Source organism: Pygocentrus nattereri, chromosome 18, assembly GCF_015220715.1.
Source record: "Pygocentrus nattereri isolate fPygNat1 chromosome 18, fPygNat1.pri, whole genome shotgun sequence".
Taxonomy (NCBI): Eukaryota; Metazoa; Chordata; class Actinopteri; order Characiformes; family Serrasalmidae; genus Pygocentrus; species Pygocentrus nattereri.
In genome coordinates, this window is record NC_051228.1 from 27,667,063 (window position 1) to 27,684,672 (window position 17,610).

At 38.8% G+C, this 17,610-nt stretch overlaps 1 protein-coding gene and 1 long non-coding RNA gene across 6 annotated transcripts in view; one reads left to right on the forward strand and one right to left on the reverse strand.

Moving 5' to 3' along the window:
- pam (peptidylglycine alpha-amidating monooxygenase) overlaps positions 1–15,121 on the reverse strand; it is an 86,837-nt gene extending 71,716 nt beyond the window's left edge. Inside the window, exons 1-5 of one of the 5 annotated variants that reach the window (XM_017697324.2) lie at positions 14,997–15,121; positions 11,606–11,714; positions 3,287–3,344; positions 2,646–3,145; positions 1,857–1,977 (exon numbers count right to left, since the gene is read on the reverse strand). In XM_017697324.2, the coding sequence (XP_017552813.2) occupies positions 1,857–1,977; positions 2,646–2,737 (213 nt within the window). In that variant the 5' untranslated portion in view covers positions 2,738–3,145; positions 3,287–3,344; positions 11,606–11,714; positions 14,997–15,121. Of the gene's footprint in view, positions 1–1,856; positions 1,978–2,645; positions 3,345–11,605; positions 11,715–14,996 lie in introns of all 5 variants that reach the window. The other 4 variants (XM_037547642.1, XM_037547643.1, XM_017697326.2 and 1 more) reach the window with 4 other exon arrangements.
- LOC119266055 lies at positions 11,860–13,505 on the forward strand. Its single transcript, XR_005131837.1, has 3 exons — positions 11,860–11,928; positions 12,154–12,258; positions 12,996–13,505. It is a non-coding gene; the product is annotated as an uncharacterized LOC119266055 (long non-coding RNA).
- Positions 15,122–17,610: the final 2,489 nt, after the last annotated feature.

Sequence of the window (17,610 nt, forward strand, 5' to 3'; positions counted from 1 at the left end):
TATATGAATACCTTGAACACTGGAACCATAAACTACAATAACCTTTACTAAAACAAAAAAAATCATACTATAATTTCATAATAAAATAGTTACATTTATATTAGAATTGGACAGATTTATCAGATTTCTATTGATTTACCCATCATGAAATATATACACACACACACACACACACATTTTATATATATATATATATATATATATATATATATATATATATATATATATATATATATATATTATATTTTTCTATTTTTCTTTGGACAGTGATGATATTAATATATAATTAATATATAATGTATGAAATGTTGTAAAGAATTGAGTTGTAATGTGTTGCCTGATGTACATATCTTTTAAAATGTATAGTTCAAAGCAGCAAATCTACTACTGTCCAATTCTAATATCAATGTAACTATTTTATTATGAAATTATAGTATGATTTTTTTTGTTTTAGTAAAGATTATTGTAGTTTATGGTTCCAGTGTTCAAGGTATTCATATATTCCTAAAAATATCCAGCAGTGTAATTGCAATACTGCTGTTTTCTCCATATTGTGCAGCCAATCTGGGACTGAATGAACTTCTCGGAGGTTGGCTCTGTCTAGCAGTGTTTGTTTGAAGATTTGATGTTGGAACAAAAATAAACAAAGCTCTGCTCTTTCTAAACTTTCACTTTGCAAGTTGGCCTGTATTAGTGCTTTAGTTCACTTTTGCGTCTGCAGAATGGGAATTCCAGCACCCCACATAAAAATTGATTGTCATGTTTTCCTGTGGCACGACCTCAGAGCAATAGATAACCACAAGCCATCAGCCACGACCAAGCAATTACAGTGTTTCGCTGCAAACAACTTACTGTCATATTTGTTATATATAAAATACATGTATTTCACTTCTGATCAGCTAAAACCGTTAAAAAAATACCCACAGAGACGGTCAGCCTGGCTCTCATCTGCCACTAACGTCTAATTCAATTCTAGCAGCCAAAACCCCCAAGTATTCAAAAAAACCCAAAGAGTAGAAAAGCATCAGCAGGAAAAAATGACTTCCGTGACACCTCCTGAGGCAAGCAAAGGTCATCCCCAGCTGATCAATAGCTCAATATAGATGAAGCTGGCCACTAGGGCTGAAGCCTTGTTTCCTCGGTGATATTACATTCACATTCCCGCCCCCCCACTTCCTCCTCCCAGCAGAGTTATCACGGAGAGCCTGCGATGAATCACTCGTCGATGACTCATAGACCTGCTTGAAGAATAATAATAGCAATGGCCCCTTCCCAACCCCCCAAACTTTCAGATGCTGGAGCTCAGTCAATGAAGCTGGAAGCCAGCACAGAAGGCTCCCCCAATCTCCTTCGACTTCGTTAGCCACAAAAAATCTTCCTTTTTTCTCCACAGGCAGGGGGGAACGAGGTTTGGCTGGACCATGGAAAACAATGCAGCATTTGGAGAGCCAGCCAGGAGCACCAATTAGCTTTCGTCTGCAGCAATGAGTCAAGCTTTAATGACTACATTACAGCCTGATCAATAAGGAGTACACAAACACTGCAGGAGATCCAGCCCAGGCCCTGCTGCACTCTCCCAGAGGGGTTACAAGCTTCAGGCCCATTATAAACAGCAACCCAGTCTCACACATGCCAGTGCAGTGCCGTGAGCAAAACTTCTATCTGACACTTCTGCCAAGATCTAAAACTGGAACCTTTAACTTTTCCTTAAGAGTGGCTGTTAAATAAATCATCAAATTGAATTTCTGATCTTTTTATTCAATGGAACTTCGTTCAGTTTTCCCTCTTATGTATTATATTTCCATGCATAAACTATCTAATCAGAAAGAATATTTTGCCATTTTCACGATTCTTACCTCTCTTGGGACAACCCTGGGCATGCGGAGGTCCAGGGAGAAGTTGTAGGGGTTGGACAGGACGAAAGGTTGCCTAGTCTGGGAGCAGTCATTTGGGTCAGACCACGCTGCCTCCTCAAATCTGAGGTAATAAACACAGGGTAAAACTACATCATCAGAACACACCATATACAAGAAAGCACCCTTGCAAACTCCAATTTGGCATTAAAAGTGGCTGGCACAATTTACTAAATAGGCACAAAGGCCCACTGGCATCCACAACAATGTCAAAGGGGTAATCACTGCTCTTTTTGCACATTTGCCTCATTGTATATGTATTATTTTCCCTCTCAATCCACAAAATAATGAAAGGAGATTATTATAACAAACCGCCTTTTCCCATTTACCAAGACAGATAGAAAAGACAAACAGTTTAGTGCCTAGGAAAAGTTTGTCTTATTTTTGGTGCTAACACAATTGTCTTTCCTCATTTAGGAAAAAGCTTTTTTAAACATAATGTTACGTTTATTGCTATACTTTTACATTTGGAAAAACTCATTTCTTTCAAATATAGACTGAAACAAATCCGCAGTAACTGAATTAACTACGTAACTATTATATTGAATATGGTATTTCTCATAGTTTACATAGCAAGGAGAAGAATGTAAAACAAGTGCTTGACCAAAAGATGCTATGATGAACAGCATTTTCACTTAAAATGTCACATCACAGTTAATTTTGATATTGACAGCAACAGTTTGTGGACTTTTTGTTTGCTGTAGTCTATAAGAGAAAGAAAATCTCTCTTACCTTTTGAACCTATCCAGTGGGTTTCTGACACTGTAGCTATGGCTTTGACCAACAAGAGCCAGCACAAGCACACTACACACCAGGACACCCATATCTGTTATCTCTCTCTCTCTCTCTCCCCCTCTCTCTCTCTCTCTCTCAGGTGGCTGCGTGAGTCAGTTCAGAGCGCTGGGCTGATGGCCAGTGAATTGGTTGGTTAGCTGAGCTTGGTACACCTCTCACAGCATCAGACCTGCCCTGGCTCCATACACCACACCAAAGATCCACTGCTTTCCTCTGATAGGTACTCGGCTCCTTGTTTCACGTCCACTTCTCTTCTCCTCCGTAATCCCTTCTTGAATGCAAACAGAGGTGGGATTGCCCTCAGGTTCTCTCTCCCTCCCCCTCCCTTCTCTCACTCACTCGCTCCACTTGGCTCGAAAGTGCCAGCGACGCCTGCCGTGTCTGAGAGTCAGGCAAAGGTCTGCCCAGATGCACATTGACAGCTGGGCCACAGCTTTCTGTCACCAAGAGGGGAACAAGAAAGAGAGAGAGAGAAGGAGGGAGAGTGAGAGTGAAATAGTGAAGGGAAAAGACTGAGCAAGCAGCTTGAAAGAGAGAGGGAGAGAGAAAGGGAGGGGGGAAAACGTGCAGTTTCTCACTCCTCCTTAGGTCAGATGGCTCATATCACAGATTCGACGTCTGGGCTTCTGTCAAAACCTGGAGACACACAATCAGAGGAAGGAAAAGGAAAAGAAGATTAGATACATTGCCATTCAAAAGTTTGGAATCACCATTCACACAATTTGCAGTTGTTTTTGGCAATATTTCAATAATATATAACCAATTTGGCTGGTAACACATAAAACATGATTTTATTTGATGTGTCCAGAATGATTAACAGAGCTGTAGACGATTATAAAACATCTGAGAAACCTGTACAGATTTCAAGAATGAATAGATAATAAAGTCAGCATCCAAATTTAACAAAAATGTATTGTAAAATAACTTCATAAATACAATTTTGAAGGGCTCTATTTTCATGGTAACACAAATGGAAAAATAAGGAGTAAAATTACGGCACTGGGGCACATTGGGTAGCAGATATATTTTAGTATTTTCCTGAAAAACAGTACAGGCTCAAACTCAGTGCCGAGCAGCTCAGGCAATGCTGCACTAGTCATGATGCCCCAGTGAAGCCACTGCTTTGTACCCATTTTTCTGACAAGCATCATAAAATGAATCAGAATGGAACTGCACTCTAGCAAAACAGTGAAGGCTACATCTGTATAACTCTTTATTTCCCATCCAAATTTTCTGCATTTTTTACTGCCATGTGGCTAAATATTATATTACAGCAGGGTCAAACGTGCTTATATAGTTGTATTTAGTTAGTAATTGAGATATTTACCTACTTATTTACCACTTAACTGGCCACTTCTTTGCATCTATGCTTATAGTTATAAAAATACACATTTTCACTGTGTTTGTGAAAAAAGTAATTCTGAGGAGGCGATAGCGCAAGTGCATTTTCTGACTAAAATGGGTTCTTAAAAAAACACTTGCACAGGCAGATTTTGAATGTCACAGTTCCTGTTGCGTCACTCTATCCAAGCTGTCCCAGCCACTATCATTCCTGACCACCAAAATAGCTGGTGGGCCAACCAAGTAACTTCTTCTTCTTCTTTCGGCTGCTCCCTTTAGGGGTCGCCACAGTGGATCATCTGCCTCCATCTTGCCCTATCCATTGCCTCCTCTACTTTCACACCAACCATCTCCATGTCCACCTTCACTACATCCATAAACCTTCTCTGAGGTCTACCTCTTCTCCTTCTACCCGGCAGCTCCATCTCCAACATTCTTTGCCCAATATATCCACTATTCCTCCTCAACACATGTCTAAACCATCTCAACCTGGCCTCTCTGGCTTTATCTCCAAACTGCTGCACCGTCACTGTCCCTCTGATCTGCTCATTTCTAATCTTGTCCAGCCTTGTCACTCCCAACGAACCAACCAAGTAACTAATATGCCAATATTATACCATTAAACTGCACAGCCAACACAAACACAACAGGTCCCAATGGAATATAATACACACAATCCAGAAATTATCACTGAATAACTGAATATATTTCAAATATTGAAAAAAACATCTAAAATGACCTTTTGGCATTGTCTAAGTACACTGTGCATGTTATTATTGTATATAAAACACTAAAAACTATCAAATTCTTGTACAGTAGTGTGTTTATTTAGCCCACTGCAGGCGCCACTGCCCCAAAATCTCTCTGAGCAGCTAAATCTTCTGTCCTGCTGCTCGTCCGTCATGAAAAATACATACAGAGGGGATAAGAGCCATCCGTGGAAACACAGCAGGACAAAAAAATAACAGTCAGAGAGAAAGAAAAACAGAGAAAGAGAAAGACACAAAGCCTCTGTCAGAGTCCACTAATCCAATCACAACTCCTGCCAGCAAAAAGGATCCCATAAAACCACTGTCCGGCTGTTGACCACCAGACTGAGGAGAAATCACCAGAGCTTTGGGATGTGAGTCGGCTGTTTGGAGTGTACAAAAGGGAGAGAGACTGACAGAGAGAGACAAAGAGAGAGAGAGTGATATGGTGAATGTGCCAACTGTCACACGGCACGCTACACTGCGCATCATCAAAATGGAAACAAGCTGAAAACAAAAAAAAAAGAAAGGAAACAAACTCTTTCTAATATGCCAATCATCTCAATTTCCTCTCACTGCTAACTGATCAGTCCTGTCAGCTGTTAATTACGCAACACCCCAGCAGACATCAATAAGCTCAGATTGCACTATTTTAGTGGCCTGCAGGTTCATTCCAACATTTCTGCAAAATGCACTTTTTGAACAAAAGGTCTGATGACTTGTAACAATGACGGTACCCTTTTTTGTGCTATATTACCAGAAAGAGAAACAAAGCCCCAGTAGTACAATGTTTAAAAAATACTTTAAAAGTCTGAGCACATTTATTTTTGTCCAATACTGCACTAAATCCAGTTAAACAGGACTAATTCTGTTCTCTGTTTGTAATGAAGTATTAATTTGTTCAGTGTTCTTTAAATACTAACGACACCCATGATATGTTAAATTATACAACAGTTTGTTCCGGCCATGCAAGCTGACTGGTTGAGAAGCGTTCTAACCGTGTTGTTATTTTGCCACAAAATCGCGGGTTTTTCACAAACACCGGATCACTCCACTGAGACGCCGCTGCTAAGCAATAACTTTGAACATTTTTACTTCTTACTTTGTGCACAAACAAAAAAATGGACACTTTTAGGATTACAGTGGACCGACAGCCGATTTGGTCAGAGTCTGAAAATGAGACTGCACTAAATTCCCAAACTGAGGTCTGTGTAAGAAGCTGTGCTTGCTGTGCAGTGAGTGAGCAGAGTTCGTTCCTCTGACGTAGCAACAAGCTGCTTGTTAAGGAACTATAGTTTGGAGGAAGGAATCACCAACATTAAAAAACATTAAACGCCACGTTCACGGCTCAATTTATTCGTTTCTTACTATATTTATCTAACTGTTGTATAAAAGCAATAGAACACTCAAGGCCATGTGTTATGACCATACTTATCCTTATCATTAAAAAATGACATTGTAATATGTGTGTTTTATTTAAGCAATAGAACACAAGAGGGAGTGTGTTATCGTGAAATAACATCACTGCTGTGATGATCTACGGCACTTGCCTTCAGCTCTCAGTTGTGATGTTATTTCATGATAACACACTCCATCTTGTGCTCTATTGCTTAAATAAAACACACATATGTTGTTAATTTTTATGATAATAATAAATATCGTCATACTGCCTGCTCATAATGTATATGATCATATCAGACTATTATTGATAGGGGTTTAACTTTGTGGTATCACAATGACGTTGTGTTATCACAATGCAAAACTGTGAGAATATGTATTTTGGAGACGTGGCATCTAATGTAACTTCACTGTTTGAGCCAAAATTCGCAAACATGAACCCGTTACTGTGGACCCAATCAAATTGTAGACTGAATGTACCATTACACCCCTATTATCAGCATATAAATGGTTAAAAATCATGGGCATCTAGATCTAATATTTCAATATGATATTAGATGTATTTATTGTACTCCAGGATATTCTGTCTTGTCAAATTAATCAATAACACAGTCACCTCAGTTGGTGTCATGACCTTGTTGTGCAAAATCAAAATCCACATTCAATTCAGCAACAGGAGACTGCAGCCTCAATGAAATTAACTGCATGTAAAAACAGATGTTGATACTCTAGTCGTGAGAACATAACAAAGCACAATTATTTCGCAATAGCAGATGCCAAATAGCCTGTACCACTGAGCAAAAGGGGGGGACGACAACTCAAACAAGACAAACAAACGGCTGAGAAAACAATTAGTTCAGGGAGAAAGAGTAGAGAAGAACGAGATTGGCAGATCCTCAGAAATGGGCTTACCGTCCATATGCCACAGACCGTTCAGCAGAATACCCCCCCCCCCCCCCCCCCCCACACACACACACACACACACACACACACACACACACATGCACTGAGGGATATTAACATAATGCCTGCTAGCAGCCTCATTCATTGACTCTTCTTCTAGGCCACATGATGTAAAGAAATGAGGTTGCTAAATAACCAGAGCATCGTAATCACACTTAGTCGCAAGTATTCTGGTGATAATAATGGTGTAACTCATTATGAATTATTTGCATTGATAGCCTGACAAAAACAACTAAAGAAATTATATCATAAATATAGATTCTACATTTTCAAGATACCCCATCTTCCCCATAAGTAGAAAACAGTTTAATACCGTTTGAATACAAGTTTTTTTTTTTCTCTGCACATAGAAATATATCTTTTTGGCATTTTGTTGTCATTTCTTGGCATTAAAACAGAAAATGCCAGAAGAAAAAAAAAGGTCAAGCCCTAAAAGAAATGGTTTTACTGATGGCTTTGGGCTGGTCCACATTTTAACCATATAGAGAATATTTGGTCTCACTTTAATAAACTAGCCTGGCAATGTTTTTCAGTGTTGTATAGTATAACAAAACGTAATTCCATTTGTATAGTATAGCAAAATAACAATTTACCTCAGTCTTTTCTACATACCTTCAGAAAGTAAACAATAAACAATCTGTTTACACCACATCCAAGACAGAGACTGAGCATTCTTTAAAAAACACTTGCGCAAGTACACGCAAGCATGACTTTGCTCTCCATACGACCATCAGCAATTTATCTTTCCCAGAATGACAACGCAGCACTGTAACAAAACCAAACATTTGTCAAGTGCAGTGGCTCGAGCACTTTCTTCATTTAGTGCTTGACTGAGTCTTGTAGACATGACTGCTGTTTCATTTGGACTCTGTCTGGCTCTTCCGCTACGTTCCATTCGCTGCTGACATCCGGCAGACTGACAGCGCTCTGGCCTACGTGCCCTCCTTTATGTAAATAAGGACTTTTCCCTATAATATCAATCCATCATCCAATAACACATCAGCCCACCCGGCTCACTGTGATGAGGGTCTTCCCGCGCACTGTTCATTCAGAGAGGCGTTTAGAGAGATGTGTTTCTAGATAACTGACATTTGTTTCACTTAACTCCACGACTGACGAAACAGTTGACCTTGTTCTAGTGACACTGTAACTGACCTATCTAGGCTCCGCCCACAAATGCATTCCTTCGAGGCTAGATAAGCTTTACAGAACAAGATTCCATTCAAACTAAACTGAACCTCAATTTTTCCAAAACGAATACTTTTAGAGTTCATTATGAATTTCAAATGACGTTTATTTTGTGTGCGCATGCAAGCTGACTGTCACGCATCCAGCAAACTCCCAAACAGACTCCATTTCCCAGAACTCAACAGGAGATCATGTGACTGTTCAGCCACAATCTGAGTCAGACTCTGACACAAACTCCATTACCTAGGATTCCAAAGGAACACTCATGACCTCTGACTCATGTCTGCGCTCCTATCTGCGCTTGCAATCCCCGGAATTCTAACTGGGTTCACCTGTGCAGAATGGCATGTGACTCTTAAGATTAAGATTAAGATTAAGTGACCCTTATTAGTCCCACAACAGGGAAATTTCACCTCCACATTTAACCCATCCGTGAAGTGAAACACTAGTGAAACACTAGTGAGCACACACACACTAGGGGGCAGTGAGCACACTTGAGAGCGGTGGGCAGCCCAATCCGCAGCGCCCGGGGAGCAGATGGGGGTTAGGTGTCTTGCTCAAGGACACCTCAGTCATGTGCTGGCGGCTCTGGGGATCGAACCGGCGACCTTCTGGTCACAGGGCCAGATCCCTAACCTCCAGCCCACGACTAGAGTTAATATATAAGCCCGGACTTAGATTAGGTTAGTTGCGAGGTATTGTTTCTTGTGAACTACTGAGCGTTTCCTGCCATTATTTTGTGTTTTTGATCCCTGCTTTGCTTTTTGCTTTTTGGAGATTAAATCTCTTTTACTGTGATCTGCTCGCGTCTGAATTCTGTTGCCTTGTCACACTGACACTGTTAGGATGGACTGGACATATTGTTTTTGTTTCTGTTGTGTAATTGCGCTTATGTTTGGCAGCATATTTGCTGTTTCCAACCTACGTAGTTTTGATTAGCTACAATCCACCTCAATAGCTTAGCATTTACACAGAAAAAATGATATGCAGCACATCTGAACAAGCGTGCCACAGTTTTTCAATGGGTTTTCTTTAAAGCTTGTCCAGCTGTCATCATGAAAGAACAGATTTGTGGGCACAGCATGCAGAGAAAGGTCAATTGTAGAGAAATTCAAATTTAGCTTGTCTGCTCCAGTGTAAAACTACCAATTACAAGTTCCATTTTTGGTATTCTCTTAGAATCGATGGAATGTCCGGACTTTCTCACATCCTACAGCAACAGCTGGGGGCTATATCTAGTTATCAAAATAAAACAGTTTATCTGCACTACAGAGATAATCTCTCTGATCACTCTGTCCCATTGCTCCAATGCTGCTCCAGTGAGCCAAGAGCACAGAGGCGGATGAAATGCGGAGAGCATGGAACCATGCCATGCGGCAAAGTCTGGGCAGGGAGGAAACAGAGAGGCAAAGAGAGAGAGAGTAAGAGCGATGGAGGGAAAGAAGACCCTCCGTGTTGCCAGCTCTGGGGGTGGAGAGGCCGGTCCAACAGCAGGCAGTGTCCATATGCCAAAGTGGCACCAGCCTCGCTCTTTCACAATCAGAAAGCCAGCGAGTCAACAGAAAAGCACCGTCACTGTGTACTTTACAAGATAATGCAACGCTAAAGCAGCAGCATCAGGGTTGTGTGTAACTAGCGATAGGGCCACCAGTCGGAACAATATGTGCAAATAGAGCTAATCTGTATCATATTTTACATAAAAATACAACAAACAAAAATACAAACAAACTAAACCCACATGACTCTGCCTTTCAAAAGAGATGAAATGTAGGTCTAATAAAAGTCAGCATTACTGTCCAGCAAACACAGGTGACAGAACAATAAGCAAAATGAGCTCCTTTCACGTAAAAACTCAAATCAAATTAAACAAATGCCAGATAAACATGCTTTTGGAAATAAATGCTTCACCAATTGAAATAAGTTGTAATAAAAGTCAACATTATTGTAGAGCAAAAGCTCTCTTCTCACTGCGGGAAAGATCGTATGCGTAACTGAGGCTCATTCACTAAATATAGATCAATTCATGATGTAGCTCAGATCCACTTTATTTATCTAAATGATCCAATCCACAAGACCTACAGCTTAGCCTGAATTTGGCAAAGCTTAAAGAAGTGCCACAAGCTGCATTTATTTCATTTAAATGCATTTGAAAAGATCAGGAAGACTGACAGATAATGTTGAAATGTCTGAATAAAAGATAAAGCAGAAATAAATAATGTAACTGTAGTAGAAAAAGTAGATGTAAATTATTTTCCACTTTGGGTAAATAAATAAACAGCTGATGGCAAAGAATTAACCTTTCCTTTTCAATAAAAACACAGTAAAAACTATGTGTACGTTCTAATCTTTCATGAAGGCAATAGTTCAGCGTTTGTCCTTCTTGTCAAAAGCATTACAGGTTACACTGTGTGATTAAACAGTGTCTGGAGGCAAAAGCTTTTCCTTACCAAAGGGCTACCAGCTTCAACAAGGAAGCTTAAAGGTCATCAATACATCCTTAAGTGAAATTCAACACAAAACAATATCTGTAAACCAATCCATAGAGTCCAGTCTATAAAGAACCTTAAAAAGCTAAACATATCACCAGTATGACTCATTCTAGGTCGACGGATGCTAAGAATTGTGTTTCCAACACAAAGAATACAAATTTCTCTCATAATCTCAAATTATATCAGATATAGAGTATCATTTCACTGTGTGACTTCTCAAATAGCCATCGCTGTTCTACAGTTTCAAAGGATAATATTTCGGTCCGCTATGGGACTATAAGTTTGTTTTCAATGGCTGTGGACGTGCAGGTTAAGATCTACAGAACATTTGTCAGAAGAAGGAAAAGGAACACATATAAAACCACTTTAAAACTCATAACAGCAATTTCTATCGATCTCTGCAGTTTCCTCAGCAACATACACCACTGGTAACTGCAAACATCAATCAGCCACAGCACTGAGGTTCTCCAGATTGCTCCTAGACTGAAAAAAAGCTCTGTTCTTGTCTCCAACCCCAAGCTTTCACCACAAAGAGAGACATCCCAACCTATTCAAACCTACTTTCATATACAGATTTAAAAGGATGAACATGTTATACTACATTATAGTCACAAAACACCATCTTCAAGAAGAACAACACTTCAGTTCAGCTACAGCATTAAAAGCCGCAGCAACAGACAGCAACTGCCACCACCGTGATGTGAAAGACGGAGCGAAGTGCTACGAATTTGTTCACAGAGCACCGACCACAGCAAACAGGCTTGCCTACCTGCTTGTCACATCGGGTTCTGTAGCACAGCGAAGAAGGAGAGAAAGCCAAGGAGAGGAGAGAGGACAGCTGCTTCTCTGCTGCCAATGAGTCACTGGGGAGAGCAAGACTGAGAGAGGAGAGAGAGGGAGAGAGAAAGAGAGAGAAAGAGAGAGAGGCGGCTCAGCTCAGCATGCTCGCTGACATCATCATCACACTCAGGAGTCGGCCAGGAGGAAACTATGGTAACAGCTGCATGCGGCTGCCGACAGTCAAGCACCTTCTGAACGTAAGCAAGCATCCGTGGAGCTTGAGCTGCTGCAATTGGACAGGCGTGAAACACAGTAGGTCTTTCTGTAGCATCGCTTATGTTTTTCATCTCTCCTTAAAACTACATATCTTCTTAATGCTTAAATAGACATATCAGTTTGATGTAGTATGTAGACACTGTTAAAGTATCAAAACATCATTCACCTTATCCATATATGAAAACTAAGCTGCAAGAACTGCCCATTGTTTTTGTGTGATGTCACGAAAACCATCTCACTTACACAAATCCACCTATTCAGCCCACAGCAGTTCAGGTCTGAAGATGCATGCTGAAGTCATAAGGAGTGTTTCAGCCTGAACTGTGTTTTGAATGAGGCACAATATGGGTCAGCTAGTTTTAACAGGTAACTTCTATAAAAACAGTGTGTTTCATTCTAAGGGATGGAAAGAGTGAAAAATATTAATGCAAGTTAATTTAATATAAGTAAATTCTGAATGTTTTTGGTATGTAAAACCACACTTAAACAAAGCTTGAAGATCTGCAACTGACTGTTATCTTGAATGTGACTTGCACTGTAATTTCATTATTAAGCTGTATTGCTAGTAACCATTATATATAGAGAAAAATCACTAGACGTCTGGAGTTATAATTGTCATTTTGCTATTTAAATGCAATAATTAATATGTAATTATACTCATATAATTGCTTAATTGTAAATCATATTAACACTTCATTCACATTCAATGACAGTTACACTTCATGTACAATGCTCTTACATTTGTTTTGACGTTGCATTGACAAAAACGTGGCAAAATTGTAAACGATTTAAGTTCAGAAAGACGACACTTTCAACAGAATCTTTCTGCTTATTTCATGAATAAGAAATTAAGTAATAATAGAATGGAAACTGATCGTTTTTATGATATTTTTCCTAATTGTTATATTCATAATTTTCTTAAATTGGGGTTTCTTTACCATGTGTTAATCAAAATTATGACATGATTCTTAATATGAAAAGAAATCAAAAACGTTTGCCTACCATTTCTCTGATACTTTTGCTGAACTAAAAAAAAGTGGTGATTTATTGCTCATGTCAGTAATGATTAATATAATAAGTATAATGGTCTGTTTACTTTTCAGGCTCCAGCTACTGTCACTGGGAGTCACTGGGAGTCACTGGTTTCATCCAACAATTATGTTTCCATATTAAACCCCCACTTCAATTACAGTAATGATTAGGTTAACCAAAACTAGACACATGTAAATACTGCATTATAAAGAGTGTTTCCAGATGTGCATCCTCTTTAACAAAAGTAAAAACAAGGAACACAGATGATTACAGAAAGAGTTGGGTAGCTACATTTACAGTGTAGATGTACAGTGTAATTATATATAGTGTTGATTGGTTTGTACTTTCCTGAGTATTTCTGATTATAATACTTTTGTGCACATTTGTGACAAAATGGAATTCACTGTTCATTCAGTACATATCAACCATACCATTTATAGCTGGTGTACAAAATAACAAAAAAACACATGAAATACTCATGCTCATCGGCCATTTTATCAGAAACACCTACTACATAGGTGCACTTTGTAAGTACAGTTACTGCTGTAGCCCAATTGATGCACAATTTAGCTACGCAAGGCAAGTTTGTAACACATCATACACAATTACAAGGGTAACTCAAAGTGTTTTGCAAACATGAAAGCAAAATAAAAATATTAAAAGGGAAATAAGCCATCTACATCATCCATCAGAGGAAAAGAGCGACCGTGAGGTTAATCACTCATTTTATTTTAAACCAACAGTATTACCATAAGAGAAGTACAAAGTCTAACAAACTTGGCATCTTATGCTAACAGATGCTGTACTAAGAATGCACCAATGCCGATAAATAGAATTTCATCAAAAATAGACACTGGGACTACATCCACACCTACTGCTTATTTCTATAATGTTATAAAGATAAAATTCAGACAGCCCAGGTGTTACCTAAACATTTTGCATTTCTGGAGAACAACAAAACGTTTAATCAAAAACTGTAACATTTGTCTGTTGCCAGTGTTTTTTAAACAACTACCTGCTGATTCTGATTCGATTCCGATTTCATTACGGATCCTTGCTAATAAGTTTCTTATAAGTTACTTAGTACTTCAGTAGTTTTTTGACCTGCTGCTGTTTTAAGCTGGTTATATTCTACTCAAGTTGTTTTTAGAAAGGTACTTTTTCCTTCTACTTGATTCATTCTTTAACTGAAGCAACAACTTATTAACTTGAGTATGGCTTTAGACCTCAGCTTGGGACTAATTATGCTCTACATAACACCAGCCAATTAATTACATTATGCGCACATTAGGCGTGGGCACTATGACAACATTCATCATTAAGGCGATAAATGACAACTTCCCGAATGATCAGATGTCAGAAAAGAATAAATCGGGGCATCAAAAAATCCTGTAGTTCGGCGAAATTGCACTTTTTTCCCATACCGTCCACCTCTAGTGCACATTCAGCGTGTCTTCGAGTGAGACCAGCTGCCACGACAACAACGACAATACGATATGATGCGTCCGGGCTGTTATAAACGGCTTATTTTCATATCTCTCTCAGGTCAACTACAGCTACGAATGTCCCTTAACTAAAGCTGGCTCTGGTAACTTTAGCCAACATTTGAAAAGTTAACTAAAAAGCTCCAAAGACAAAATAAGAGACAAATAAAACATCAACAGCTTCTGTCTCCATAATCCGAGACCGACATCGACACGAACATCAACACCAGCTCAGCTGCTTCAGCCAGAAGGTCTGAAGGGTAACTAAGCGACGAAGAACCGCACAATTCTTGTAACTAACGTTACACGTTTCCTACAGATACACAGTCACAGCCCGCAGTAACGCGTTTATCGTACTTAGCTAATGTTAGCCAGCCTGCTAATTCACGCCGTGTGAACAAAGTTGAGTGAACTTGTAAAGAACGAGCGAAAGGCGAAAGTAAAGAAGGTCAACATTAACGTCAACTAACTTTCTCTCATACAAATAACACAACAGAGAGCATTTTTTTCTTATATATTACTTATACACAAACTATATACAACGGCAATAATTCCTGTACTGTGTGTTTTAAAGCCGTGAAGATTTACCTTTCGTAGTTTTATCGCTGCTCTGAGGCGCCTCCGCGTTCCCACTCTCTCTCCTCATTTCCCTGTCTCCCCCGAACAGACCGGGCTAATCGAGTGTGAGGAATCGATGGAGAGCGCTGAGGGAAATATGTGACCACAGGCACGTACAGGTTTAATAGCGTTTAAAAACGATAGGAATACCCGTGTGAAGAGCGGTGTGCGTCACCTTTTGGAGGCTGGGACAGTGAAATGTTTAGGGTTTCAGTTTATCCTTAGCTCAGCGAGTTTACACAGCTTCAAAATAAAGGATAAAATGGCTTCATTTATACAACACATGACTCCCTGTGAATGAATAGGCACCGACCACAGCACTGATACCTACAGCATCTACAGTACTGAGGAAACATCGACGTTGTCGAACTAACCTCCCTTTTTAAGAGAAATTCCACTGGTTTTTCAAATTGTTTGCATAATTAAAAACGAAATCGTTCAGCGTAGAGTGCTGTGAAATGCTCTGCTCTAGAGAAAGTTACTGAGTCAGAACTGATCACAGTGGTGGTGGTAGGAACCAGACGTCTAGTTATTACATGTGATTACAATACAATGCTTGATGCCTGAGACGTTGTTTTACAATACTTTTGTGATAAAACTTTTGTGTAATACGTATATTTTAAAGCACATCTTTGGTGGAGTGACACAAAACATAATTTTTCAGATTTATCTCCATTTTATCATTATTAGCATTACATAAAAACTGAGAACATACATGTAGGCTCTCTGGTTGTGTTAGATCGTAAATAAAACGGTTATATACCCCTGGTTCCTATCACCACCACTGTATGGAAATGTGACTCAGAATGCTCATTTTTAAGGGAAGTTTACTGATGCTAAAACCATTGTAATTAGATAGATAGATAGATAGATAGATAGATAGATAGATAGATAGATAGATAGATAGATAGATAGATAGATAGATAGATAGATAGATAGATAGATAGATAGATAGATCATCAAAACACATATATATACTCACACTAAATAGATACGGTTGCACATACAGTACTACAGGCCTATAATATCATATACCGTGCAAACAAAGTCAGATATAATGACGCACCATGATAGATCAGTATGTGAGCATTTCTTTTTAGGACTGAATGCTGTTAGTGTTTTACCACGCTAGTCAAATATTATATAGACTGTGGCCTGTATGAGGGTTTGGTTCTGCCTACACCAGCAAATTATTCATTAGGCTCGAGCAGACTGTCTCACGAGACCAGAGGAAATTAGTTATTCATAACAGGGAAGACTAAGCTATCAGTTGTTAATTAAACTCAATTGGCTATATCTCCCAAAGCCCTGAACAGTAATGCGTCTCAAGCTTCTGGGAGAATCTGGATAGGCTTACATTCAAGAACACTTTCTCTCTAGCCTTGACACGCACACTCATGGTCCTGCTCGCCATGCAATACACCCACACCTTGGGTAGCAAAACAGGCAATAACAATAAGCTCTGTGTCTTAGGCTCCATTTATCAGCGTCTTCATTCATGACTAGGTAATACCTGGGCTATTATTATGAAATCATTGTGCCAAGGGAAGGCAAAAGCAATACATATCAGCAAATGGCCTTTAGTACAACTAGTAATTAAATAATTAAGGTTTGTTTTTAACCAATCAACGTTAGGCTAAAGGATAAATATTACCAAGACCTAAGCAAACATACATACAAATTTACAGTGCATCAAATTGCATATATTTACACAATGTTTCTCACTGATTATCTAATCCAATGACATTTAGTTATTAAAGGGCCTACAGTATTCTTTTATTTTAGGTCCACTTGTGACACTTGTGTGGTTTATGTACTAAAAAACGGTCATAATTACTTCCAGCCTTTCTTTATCTCTTAGAATTAAAGATGTTTTTGTTACTGCACCTTTAAAGCTGATATATGTATCATGTCTGTGTATCATATATGTATCATGTCTGCTTTGGTTGGCTGCCCTGTATTTATTTCTCATTCAAAAAGCAGTCAATCAAATATATTGAGTCTGGAGGAAATACTACATTTTGAAACGTGAACATTGTTTACATACAATACATACAATATCACTCTACACAATATGACTTTTTATTGCAAAAAAGCTGGAGAATTTTGGCTTTCCATGGAATTGGCCCTTTTAAATACAAGCTAATAATAGCTTACTTGTAACTATGAGGTACAAGCATACAGACTGACACAGACTTTTCTGTTGCTGCCCTAAGACTATGGAGAAGTTTACCCTTTGTTGTTGTTGTTATTGTGGGTTTTATTTTCACAGCAGACATTTTTAAGTCTAGTTTCTCCCAGGCATTTGAGTTATTAGTATATGCCAATAGCAGCAAATCCTCTGTGTTTTTGTCTCCCATTTTTCATTTTATTGCTTCATTCATGAATTTATTCATTTATTTGCTTTATTTCTGTTTTATTTCTGCCTGTACTTATTCTGGTTGACACTAGTCTTTAAAATCTCTTACATAAATAAAAGCCCTGTGACGAAGCTGTAAACTAATTACATTATAATTATATAATAGTGGCAAATAAATAATTGAATAAGTACACAGAGAAAAGTTTTAATTCTAGACACACTGGA